This window comes from Seriola dumerili, unplaced genomic scaffold, assembly GCF_002260705.1.
Source record: "Seriola dumerili isolate Sdu_G_001 unplaced genomic scaffold, Sdu_1.0 BDQW01000017.1, whole genome shotgun sequence".
Taxonomy (NCBI): domain Eukaryota; kingdom Metazoa; phylum Chordata; class Actinopteri; order Carangiformes; family Carangidae; genus Seriola; species Seriola dumerili.
Window position 1 is genome coordinate 437,367 of NW_019174272.1, and position 12,640 is coordinate 450,006.

At 40.0% G+C, this 12,640-nt stretch overlaps 2 protein-coding genes across 2 annotated transcripts in view; both read right to left on the reverse strand.

The window, feature by feature from the left end:
• Positions 1 to 1,181: 1,181 nt before the first annotated feature.
• tmem119 (transmembrane protein 119) lies at positions 1,182 to 3,511 on the reverse strand. The gene is made up of 3 exons (XM_022752429.1): positions 3,426 to 3,511; positions 1,279 to 1,863; positions 1,182 to 1,248 (listed from the first exon to the last, which is right to left on the reverse strand). Exons 1-3 carry the CDS (start codon positions 3,509 to 3,511, stop codon positions 1,182 to 1,184), a joined length of 738 nt encoding a protein of 245 aa, XP_022608150.1.
• A 2,887-nt stretch (positions 3,512 to 6,398) lies between these two features.
• The window catches only part of LOC111226685 (coronin-1C), a 32,383-nt gene continuing 26,141 nt past the window's right edge, over positions 6,399 to 12,640 (reverse strand). Inside the window, exons 5-11 of the mRNA XM_022751966.1 lie at positions 12,204 to 12,385; positions 11,695 to 11,814; positions 11,229 to 11,333; positions 10,981 to 11,126; positions 10,712 to 10,769; positions 10,330 to 10,572; positions 6,399 to 9,269 (exon numbers count right to left, since the gene is read on the reverse strand). Of these exons, the coding sequence (XP_022607687.1) occupies positions 9,150 to 9,269; positions 10,330 to 10,572; positions 10,712 to 10,769; positions 10,981 to 11,126; positions 11,229 to 11,333; positions 11,695 to 11,814; positions 12,204 to 12,385 (974 nt within the window). The 3' untranslated portion in view covers positions 6,399 to 9,149. The remainder of the gene's footprint in view (positions 9,270 to 10,329; positions 10,573 to 10,711; positions 10,770 to 10,980; positions 11,127 to 11,228; positions 11,334 to 11,694; positions 11,815 to 12,203; positions 12,386 to 12,640) is intronic.

The window sequence follows — 12,640 nt, forward strand, 5'->3', positions numbered from 1 at the left end:
CTGTACTCAAGTTTTTGACTCATTACAAATCATTACATTAAAAACAAAAATCATAATTTATCTTATACAGAAATATTACTTATTTAGAAAAACTCAAACCCTTATTCACAAAGTTTTTATACCAAAAAAGCCTGCTTTTAATGTACATGCCAGTTGAAGGCAGATCAAAATTAACAACCAAATAAATATGTAGACAAACAGATAGTAGATATATGTATGTTTTAACTTCAGCTACCCGGAAATAACACAGTTACAAATTTTACTTTTGGTATAAAGCTTTGTTAAATAGGTTCTTAAAGTAAAAATACAATATGATATGACATAACATAACATTATGCAAAAAAAAAAAAAATCAGGTAAATATGAATGTAAATATAAAGAGAGTGTTTTCTTGTTAAGTCCAACAAGTCAAGTTTACTGCTTTATTTACAGCACCAGAGATTTTTCTTTAAATGACAGACTGATTCAGCCAAAGGCTCTTAGCTGCTAAAAAGATGTCGTGGCGTACAGCAGGACAGACTGAGGAGATTCCTCTGTCTTGGCAGGCATATGGAGTAATACATCTCTGTATTAAAAACACATGAATACTTACTATTTTTGTCATTTCTATTTGGCAAACATGGGAAATTCAAATCCATTCTTTATAATTTTAAGATATTAGTTTTTTTCAGGTCTTTCTCCACTTAAAAAAACAACAAAAAACTTATTTCCTGAAGTGATGCGACCTCAATAGCACAACGGTTTGATATCAGGCTGTTGAGAATTGGTTGTTCTGCAATCACTGATAAAACCAAAGGACTGACCACTTCAACAAATCAACAACCTTGCCCACATCTCCACATCCCCCATTTAAACTCGACATGAATCAGAAACGTAGAGACGTGCTTGGAGATGTGGGTAACATTTGTAGACTTGTGCACAAACACATTTGTGTGTTTGCTTTCTGTCCACATATCTTCTGTTCTGTTTTCTTTTTCTTTGTAATGTAGTATTTCATATTTCTATAAGTGTTTAGATTTAAGGGTTTCAAAGATGGATCATTTTTCATATGAGGCATGATCTTCACTTACATACATTTCCCTCTGTAAAAAGCTCTTTCAATTAAAAGATGTTTGACACATTTTGTTTTATCATGGTCGAAACATTTCACCTCTTTTGCCATCAAGATCCTTGGTCATGGCCTAGTGATGGGCCTTTTTCAGATGGCAGGTGCAGACCGGTTGACTGGAGCTGGTGCTGGGGCTGGAGCTCTGCTGCACCTCCTCCCTGTGCTTCGACTGCTCTTTGTGCTTCGGCTCCTCTCTCCGCTTTTCCACCTCCTCCGCCTCCCGGACCTTTCTGACCTCCTGGCGAGGTGATGACCTGACGTCTCTCCCTCTCTCCCCCACCAGAGCCTTAGAGGGCATGCGCAGGTTCTTGGGGGAGCTTTGAGTCTGGACCCTCTTGACGTGGTCGACGGCGTAAGGCCTCTCCTGGACCTCGCTTGAATTCTTGCTTCCACCAGTTTTATCTGCCATATACTTCCTGGGTGGGTGAGGAGGGGGCTTGTAGGCCTCCAGCTTGCGCTTATGACTCATGGCAGAGGCACAGCAGATGATGAAGACCATGACGATGAGAAGAGAGGTCACCACGATGATAATGAGCAAATTCTCCTGCAGGAAATCCACCACCCGGCTCAGGACAAAGTCCTTCAGGCGGATCATGGTGGTGGTGATGGTGTTGGTGAGGGTGGGAGGTCCAGTAGCAGTGGTGATTTGAACAGGTGCTCGGGTGGAGAAAGAAATTGGGAAAAGGAGCTCCAGCTCCGCGTCACCACTGCTGTCCATGGATATGTTGTAGAACATAGGAGCGGAGTGACACACACTACACCACAGTGAGAGCAGGGTCACACAAGTGACGTGAAAAACCAAGTGAGACTTCATCTTCTGAGTCCTGCAATAACAACAAAAGGCTGTTTTTAATTCAGAAAAAAAATTGTATGTTCAGACCTGATCTTTAGGGATCCACTAACACGGTGGTTTGATGCCACTTTAAGAAATACTGTTTGGGACATACGCTTATTCACTTTCCCACGGAGGGTTAGATGAGAAGATTCTGTGCATTAATTATGAAGATAGAGTCACGCTGTGATTAGATTATCTTAGCATGAAGACTTGAAACAGGGGGAAGCAGCTAGCCTGGCTCTGACCAAAGGCAACAGTCTGCCTAACAGCATCTCTAAAGCTCACTGATTAACACATTGTGTCTTGTTTGTGTAATCCACAAACTAACAGTTTAAAAAAAGTGAAGATGAAAGGTTGTGGTTATATGGGGAGACACGTGTAACTATTTCTTGGCAACCACCTCACAGCAAAGACTCAAGCTTTAGAGGTGCTGACAGGGGTATTTTCGAACAGAGCCAGGCTCGATGTGTCCCCTACTTCTAGTCTTTATGCTAAGCTAAGCTAACTGCCTTCTGGCTCTAGTTTCATACGTAATGGGCAAGCCAGAGACAAGACAACAAACAAGTTTTTTTTTTTCCAAAAGTGAAGCAACATTGCATAGTGTATGTGAGTTTTGAGCAGTTCAACTAAAGAGGTTGTTTCTCTTTTAGAGGCGGAGAGAGGCAGTAGTTCACAACTGTAATGAGCAAAGAGTAGAGAAAAGTCAGTAAGGAGTAAACATAATTTGTGCTGCAGATATGTTTTACTTATTTTAATCATCTTGCAACCCCTCAGATTTTTATTGCTACCCGTTGAACCACAATGCTAACTAGTGTCAAGGAGTAACTCATGCAGCAGACACACACTGATAAAATAACACAATGTTTTAAGGGCTGCTTCCATCTGAAATGTAACTCCAGTATCCATCTTGACTCAAGTCTTGCACCAGATCTATTTTAGCAGGCAGCAGAGTAGCCATTACTTATTTGGGGTGGAGACAGTGAGTTTGGTGCTGAAGGCCTTATAATTTGTAAAAAGGAGGGCGGCCACCCATCCACCACACCAAAGCCAGTAGGAAGCTATATACCAGAGGGAGCACAGAGGCGTGGGAGACCTGTGGCTGTGGCCTCTATATTTACACTGGGCACCAGCTGCTGTACACCAGCCCACAGCAGCACAGACCTGATGAAGATATTTCTGCCTCCAGGGAAACCTGCATTTACTTACAGTACAACCTACAAAATAAACTTCCCGACCCAATTCTTCCATTATTCGGTCTCCATGTCTCAATGTGAATTCAAGCTTTAACAAAGAAAAACTGAAACCTTTAGTGCATAGTTCAGTCTGTTACCAATAAAAACTCTTAACACAGTGTGTAATTACACCATGCTAAACTGTAAAGACAAGCTTCTAATCAGCATCATGCTATAGTGAACCTGCTGCTGCTCTGTTTTACACTGTAGTGCATGTTCAACCCCCCTTCTTGTGTGGTCGAACATGCACTATGCACTCTGCTGGACCAGATGGTAGGCCGGGTCTTCATCCTTGGATGTACAGCTATAGGACAGCACTGCCCCTTGAATCCCCATAATTACAGCCATAATTACATTTCCTGTGTTTTACCGCAGGGTCGACATTACCTTCGACTGAAGGCCATCCAGACACTGATATGCAATTAATCCATTTCATGACATCCCCTTGAGTGTCTTTAAATTTACAAAAAGCTTTTACCACACTGTATGATGGGATCTTATGTGAGCTTGTTCACTAACGCTTAGACTGAGTGAAATATTCTAACACCATGTTTTTATGGCTGCATCTTTGAAATGAACATGTCCTGAATGTTTTGGCTATCTACTGAAAATTCAGTCTGATGTACATGGTGGTTTTAAAAAGTCTCAATTAAAAAGTAAAAAGAGGCACATTTTAACAATGTTTGGCCAGACAACACATTTACAATGGTGGAGCTGCTGGCAGAAAACATTTCTTACATAAAACTTTGCACACTCTAAACTACAGGTCAAGGCTCTGAGAGTTAAAAAAAGATTAGTATAGGATAAAGGTCAATCATGTTATTGATCATTTAGATTAAGAAAAACATCTAATGTTAGTAAGGGAGGAATAAGTATCTGCATTTTTTTACGGATTATAATCACAAGTAAAAGTTCAGCATTAAAAATCTTACTCGAACTAGTATTATTATTATATTATTAAGTATTAAAGTATAAATATTAAAATATTATTATTATTATTATATATTATTATTATTATTATTATTATTATTATATATTATCAGCAAAATGTAGAAAGTATCAAAAATGGCCCCTGTGAGTTATAAAGTCATATATCATTTTATTATTATTACAGTTGTGGAGATAAAGCTAACTTTATCTACTTAGGAGAATTTGAATCTATTACAATGCATCATATTTTTTAAACTGACCATATGTTTTGAATGTAAAATCCCAATCTGCAAATTAACTATTGCTGTGAAATAAATGTTAAAATACAATAATTGTTCAGTACAATATTTCCAGCTAAAATATGATGGAGTATAAATGTAAAATCAAAGATATGGGAAACACCCAAGTGAAATATAAGTTCCTCAAAATAGTAGTTTTATCTCTCCAGGCCTCTAAAAACCGTACACGTACTCTACATGTAGAGGCAGAAAACTTAAAATATGAACCAAACGCATCATAAAATCTGACACTTACTAAACATATCGTCAGTTTGGATAAACAGACTGGGCTTAAATTCATAACAAATCTAAATATATACTTACAGTATGTGTTATCCTTGGTTTATCTTCTAGACAGCTCAATGCAGTGCAGAAGACAGAGAGGGAAAAAAGGGGAGAGACAGAGTGACGAGAGGAAAGTAAGAATGAAGAGAGTTTCCGAGCGTTCACCCTCCCTGCTGTGTTATACTGAGAGTTTTTTTTACTGAGCTCTAAAAAGGCTTCTTACTGCAAACTGATGTTCAGCCCTCTATTTTCAGCCTCTCCTCCCTCTTTCTCAACCTCCCATCCTCAGTCTTCATCCTCCTGCTCATATGAAGCGGTCATTTTTATTCTGCCGTTTTTGGGAATTATTATGGAGAGAACAGCCATGCAGAAGTGACCCTGTGTGCATGATGACATTTTATAATACATAGATCACTGAAAAACGTTTATCTGTAGAAATGGCCAGTATTTGGAATAAAAGTGTAATTTACCAGAATATGTGTTGACTCGTTCAAAGCTTGGCTCATTAAACTGACAGACACAGCTCAACCTGAGCTTTCTGCTTTAAAACTAATGGCAAAAATGACCTGCAAAGACACTGCAGTTGGTACAACAGTCCCATGTTTTAGGGAAATGGGTATTTCTGTACTTGGTGGGGCGAGTCCTAAGACTTCTCTGCCTCCCACTGAGTCCTCTCTAATTTAGTCCACGTTGATTACAGCCTGTCTCTACAGGGCATACAAGACCAGCACAGAGAGAAAGCACTCTTTTCATCCCAAAACACATGTACAGAGCGAACATATAAACTCCATGGTCTTTCAGGAGCACTCATCTCTGGGTACTTCTCTAAATATGCGGGGGATCTATTTAAGGCTGCTCATGTCTCCTTTCTTATTTCATTCAGTTATGAATGACAGGTGGTGTGAGATGTTGATATCATAGTTGGTCAGCTGTGAAGAAGGTGACAATTTATAAAACTAGAGGACATAAAAGTACCTTGGCAGTACTGAAAACTAGAGGGAGAGATTCTTCATACCGATGTGCTGTTTCTATGCTTCACACATGGTTGTATCTGCCATTACAGCACATCAAATAGCTTTGTGGCTCACAATAGTCCTGTGTTTCTCATTGATGCTGCAACAGAGACTTGTCATCAAGTGTCACAACTTATGGTGCACCTACTGAAATAGTGTGTTAAGTTATTTTTGGAGGTTCACACAATGAATATGACCAAGCGCAATAAATCAGTAAAGGCAAAACAATACCATTCAAAGTATCATCTCTGCTCCTATTTCTACCAAAGACAGGGTTCCCACACCTTCTTTAACATAAAATTTAAAGACTGTCCAGGCCAGATTTACTCAAATTCAAGAACCCAGCATGACATAGTTTGAGACGCATTTACAGTTTTTATGAACCGGGTGTCTGATGTGACTTGCACCAGAGTCACTAACACAGTTAGTGATGTCTGTTCTCCTCGGTGATGGAACATGTGTGGTTCATAAACGAACATGCAATTACCATGCATTGCCATAGGTGCCACCAAAGATAATGCAACTGATCTTGAGATTGCTACTTTGTTACAAAAAAACATACAAACTTCAACTTCTATTTTTGCACAGTCTTATCCTTTAAAGAGTTTTCTGTAAAGACAACTGTTATATCTGTTAAATCTAAACACACTCATGACTGCATGAAAAGGATACACCAACAAATCAGTACATTTGCAAATTCAAAACTGCAAAATGAGCCCGTTTTAAAAATTCTTTATTAATTTTTCTTATAATCAATGTTTGATACTTGAAGCATGAATAATGAACAAAAATGCTGAGCAGACCTCCACATGAGGTTTCATCCTGGTTCCTTTTTGTCTGATTTTCTTTCTTGATATTCATACGACCTCCAATATAACAGAGGTTCTGTTGTCTCATGATGCATTATGGCAAGGTGCAGGGAACAAAGACAAGGGGAAACATTTATAACCCACCTCCCTAACAAATACCCTCTTCAGCACAACCACAAAACAAAAATGAAAAAAAAAAACAAAACAAAACAGAAAATATGGTCATGTTATTTACACAGCTTTCACTCATTTTTCTAGACCTTAATTACAAACATACATCTATCTTTCAACTGCACATTTCTCCAACCTACAGTGTCCCTTTGGATCGCTATTCACTACTATTCCTCAAAACACAGCTCTCGTGCCAACAGTGCTATAAAGAATCCATAGAGTGGCAGTCTGATATACAAGATAGGGCAGTATAATTTGTCAGATCCACATTTCTGTAGCACTCTGTAGATTTCCAGTCACTAATATTCTAAGACTCACTGTTCAAATGCATCTTGAAGCCACAATGACTGACGAAGCTGTGCGTTCGGCTGACAGCTTATCGGTTTGACATCTTTTTTTTTTTTTTTCTTTTTTTTTTTCTGAATGTTTTGAATACCCGTACCGAGGTGGAAAGTGTCAAAATGTCGGTGGCACGATGTGTCTTACAAACCCCGACCAGTAATGCTGCCTGGTGCATTGTGGGATATCATCCAGGCGGCCAACATACAGTACTTTAGGAACAGGGTCCTTTGAATATAGTGTTTGCACTAAATATAGCACCTCAAAGTGGTTTTAAATTCGGGCACCTATCAACGCTTCCTTTTACTACACAAATCTACTCTCACAACAGTCCCCTACAAACACTTCCATGGTCACCTCTATGGCACTTTCAGGTCTTTACAGTGGTAACAATTGTTGAAGGCAAATAACAGACTGAACCATTACCCGTCTCAGCTTCCCACTGGGAAACAAATCTACAACATCAAGAAAATAGAGCTTTTATCATAGCAAAACAGCTCAGGTTGGACAATTCAATGGTTCATTTTCTTTAAGTAACTAAACTGAATGGGGGGAAATCTCAGAAATAACCATTAAAAAACCCAGAAGTGGAAGTGCTAAGAGGGATATAAGCACAGCTGGAACAAGAAACAGGCTAAAATCAACAGTGAACTATTCAATTCATCCAGGATAGAGGCAAATCTTGGACAATCTACTGTGAGTCCATTTCAAGACAACCCACCAAAGAAGAAACAAAGCAGGAACATCCATAGTGACAAGTACCAAAAAGGCCAAAGACATGAGGCACATATTCACACACAATCTTGGCCTTAAAGGTCGATCATGAACAGTTTCTGTAGCAATCTCCAGTTTTATCACCAGATGGTTTTAAATAGTCAAGTCAATGTGTGATTACTTGCTGCCACTTTGTATCGATTCCTGTTTGGTTTTTACAGAAAACACAAATCTGAGATGGCATGTAATGCAAAGCAACAGTGACAAAAAATAATCCCACTACACTTGACTACACTTGTGTGTTGGGCTAACCCATGAATACTAAACACTGAGGTTGGTGACTGAACCTCTCACAAAAACAAAGCAGGGCTGACAGATGATTTTCTGCAGAAAGGTTTAAAATCCACAAAGTTGGTCTTTTCCATGGGCAGCACATAAAATGTCACAATAACAACCAACCAGTGTAACTGAGTCACTACAGTAGCGTCTTTACAGAATGAGGAATGTTATAGGAGCATTTTTTCCCCACACCGAGACGAGCCAATCAATCATATTTGTGGAATGCATTTGTCATTTTCTCCAATAAGCACACAGTGCATGTTAATGAAGCACAAGACAGAGAGGAATGCATGTTTACATGGACTACTGTGTCCACAGTCAGAATGATGGGAAGTAAAAGGAATGAAAAAAAAGCAGAAAGCGGGTTTTGTGCAGCTTCAACACAGACAGAAAGAATTTGTTATACATGATTTATCTGAGGGCTTGGTGTAGACTGTGGCAGTTAAATGTGTCTTCAGTCAGAATTTATTTCCGTACAGAGTATTGCCATGTCAATCTTCATTTTCTAACGATTCAAATCATTTTAATTTCATAGTAAATTGATGAAGTTCTTCTCCTTGTATAACCTGCACTGAGCTTCCCTGTTTGTATTTTGAATATTCCCACAACAGAGAAAAAGAAATACTGTTAAGGAGGTGTAAACAAAATTTCAATTTTGGCAAAATTTTGGAGTATGCTAACATGGTACAATGATAACCTATTTAAAAAATATTTGGGTCTACAATAGTAAATGAGAGCTGCTGACATTGCATTTTTCTTGGTCATTATTCTTAAATGAAAAGAATTATGTAAGACCTTTTTGTACAAGTAGGCAAAATAAAAAAAATGACTGCCACAGAATAAAAGGAATAAAGTCCTCTGTCACCAAAAAGCAAAGAGTATTTTCTGCTAAATTTGCCACACGTCCTTCTTATTCCACCTGTGTTAAACTGAGGGTCGGGGGCTGGCTAAGAAAAAGTTCATCTGGAATGTTGCTAGGGATCGTTGCTGGGCAGGACTCAGACAAAACACTGTCACTGAGATAGGCAGTGACCGGTCCTGCCCACCCCCCAGCCAAAGGAACGTCCTGAATTGTAACGGGTTGGGTAAAGGGTCTTTAAATGGCAATTTTGGACATTTGCTCTTCAAGGTTGATGATTCGCTTCTCCTGACTGCTGACCAGGTCCTTGAGGGATTTGATTTCTTTCAAGATCTCCTCCAGCTTGGCTTCAGATTTCTGTGGGAGACACAAGAGATGAGTGAGATTTTTTGGCATGTTTGTACACATTGCTATCACAATACTGCTGCAGCCACTCTACTGTGAAACAAACTCAACTACAGTCACATGTGAACCAATTTCAAACCTAACATATGTCTCAATAGTACTCAAGACACCACCCGTGTCAAAAGCGCTCCCTAGTCTTGGACTGCCAAGTGGCAGTGCCTGGTACTCTGAGGGTTAACATGTTACGCCAGCTCTGAAGCCGAGTGGGCTGTGATTACAGAGCAGAACTGCAGAGACACACATGGGCTGGGTCCCAGGCGGGAGGCTGTGTTGTGGGTGAGGTGCGGCAGGACGCCCAGCAGCAGGCGCCCAGAGCAGCAGCAGACCCCTCAGTTTGTGGGTCAGAGAGTGGGTTGAACAACATCTACAAACCACCTCATGAAGACAGCCAGGAATCTGCCTTGCTTCTTCCACATACAATCTGTCTGTCTAACACTATGAGCTCCAGAGAGCCGCATACAAAGAGACAAAGTCAGCAATGAGGGGCATTAATGACTGAGATGGAGGTGGGAGTCAGGAGGACAGACTCTGATGTCTGATGATGTCTAAATATAAGAGTATTAACTGTTTATTGTCCAGTATCCTAATCACATGGGGGGATTTTTGGTGGAGAATCATGAGGCAAAACTTATTCTTAGACAATGATTAATCTTAATAAACACTACAATTTATATATTGTAGCTGCAAAACATGTCATGTCCACTTAGACTTCCTGCTATAATACAGTCTAAAGCTGGAACTATTGATTGATCAACAAAAAAATTAAACAGCAAAATTTGATCAATCATTTGTAAAGTAATTTTTTAAGTAATACTAAACAATTCCTAGTCCCCAAGTCTCAGGTGTAGGGATCTTCTCTTTTTTATTCTTTGATAGTAAAACGAGTGACTGTTTCTGGACTGTTGCTCCAAAAATACAAACTATATTAAGACATCACCCTGGGCTTTGGCGAAATTGTACTGGGCTACAATAATCAGACACTCTTGAAAGCTTAGGAAAACCAAATACTCACAATCGATGGAGTCGGGGAGGCAGACTTGTTGGCAGGGCTTGAGTTCTCTGTGTTCTTAGTCACCTTGTTGTCCAAAATGTTCTTTTTGACCACCTTGAACTCACGGTTCTTGCCCGGGACATAGCCGTTCTTGAGGGAGATAAGTATGGGGTCTCCATTCTTACCCTCAAACCACTCCTCAGCCTCCAGGGCAGGGTCTGGTCCGGCTGTGTCTGGGTACAAGTCATCCTGGAACAGGTCCGACTGACGGGGAAGGAAAGAGTGACAAGCTGTGAGGAAAAGTCTATAACCAGCACATTGTAAGACAAGGCCTCACTACGCTGCCTGTGATTCAACAAGTAAATTAGTGCGTGCAAAGTGGTGACTTAGGATGAGGACTCACCTTTCTAGGCACAGTCATCACGATAGGCTCACACTTCCTTTCATGCAGTTTATAGAACCTGGAAACAGAAAATTCAAACTAATTTCCCAAAAGTCAGTGAATTATTAAACAAAAATAAACACAACTGTCCCCAGTTAGATTAGTGATTGTGTTCTGCCTCCTAGTGGTGAAGCTCGGAGTTCCATATTAGATGTGGTTGACTAAAAATCTAACCCCAAAACAAATTCTGTCAGAGATGATGATTAGCCATACATCTTAGTCTGGCTTACCTTGCAATTTCGCACTTATTGACATCAAGGCCCCTTTTGGGCATGTAGCCCATGCCCCTCTGGGGCTCCTTGGTGGCAAAGGTGTTGAGGAAGTGAACATATGGAGCCTCATCTGTGATTTCAAAGTAACGGATGCTACTGTCACCCTGTCAAGAAATAAGTGTTTTATTTCTGCATTCAGTTATGTGTACATTAGTCATATTTTGCACTGTTATAATAATGCTTGAGTACTTAGAAGGGGAACTTACCTTCCCACAGAGGTAAACAACATTGGTGTCTGGGTCATAGAAGGGCAAGAGCACTCCGTTGCTGGTGTCCATCTCATTAACAGTGATGGGCTCCTCCATGTTTTGCTGGGGGAAAAAGTATAGTGATAAATCAGAATTATGTCGAAGACACTACAAATACAGGAAAGGAAAAAAAAGGTAACGCCTTTAAAAAAAAAAAAAAAAAAAAGGAAGAAGTGGTTGTATTTATTAATAGCTGTGGATAATGGTAATAAAGTTGTGAATATAGTGATAATTTCTAACATGTGAATGGTTACGTTTATACTGTTGACGTAAAGTAAAAGCTTCTTGCTCTACAGACTGAGGTGTAAATCAACTATTGAAACTTCTTCTAAGATCTACATTTCACATAAATTACAAGTGTGAAATGTAGAACCCATAATCATTGAGCAGAAGTAGTGCAGTCAGCATTCATGAAGCAGCTTACCGTGTTCCAGAGGGCTAGCTGTCTCTCACTCATGCGGCTGAAACCTGTGGTGAGGACGTTGCCATCAGCCAGGAAAATGGCCCTCATAGGTCGAGCGCCCTCATGTGCCTTCTCCTTCTCCTGTGAAGTATAGTTTATTGGTCAACATGATGCATGTGTGTCAAAAGTCACTGTTTCCTGAGCAGTTTATTATGCCCACTTTCACCTTAGGAGTGTAGAAAATGTGTATTTTATCTCAACACCTGTTTTAATGTCTTTAGACTATTCTTGTTCAGCCGTCTTCTTGCAAATCACAGTGTAAGCTCTACTTAGTCAGAGTCAGCTACACAGCAATGAACCTAAGTCCAGTGATAATTCAGTGTCAAACTCAAGGACAATTTTAAGGGACCAAGACGCTGACGCCAGGCGTTCACAGCCTCCCTCTATTTCACCACACCCAGATTAATATTTACCTCTCACATAATGTAGATACAACTGAATAAACAAGGAAGTCTCTGAAAACTACTTACAGCAACAATTGTCTCCTTGCGAGGGTCGATGACACGGATGGACTTGTCCTTGCAGGCGGTGCAGATGAGGCTACCGTTGCGGTTCCAGCACACATTGTAAATGACATCAGGGTGCATGTCCTCCAGGGTAATCATGGCCTCACCTGTGCCCACGTTCCAGATGATGATCTGGTTGTCACAACCTGGGGACAGAGAAAGTCATACACATTGTTTTGTGTTTGCTATAGCTTGAAGATTAGTGTTCAAACTGAATTTCTGCAAGCGTTGAAGACTAACTCTGAGGAAAGCTGGATTTCAGTAACATTTTTTAATAACAAGTTCAAGAACACGGAGAGAGTTTTTTTTTTGGCATTTATGCCTTTATTCTGATAGGATAGTGAGAGATAGACAGGGAAGTCAGGGGGAGAGGGGATGACATGCAGCAAAGGGCCATGGGT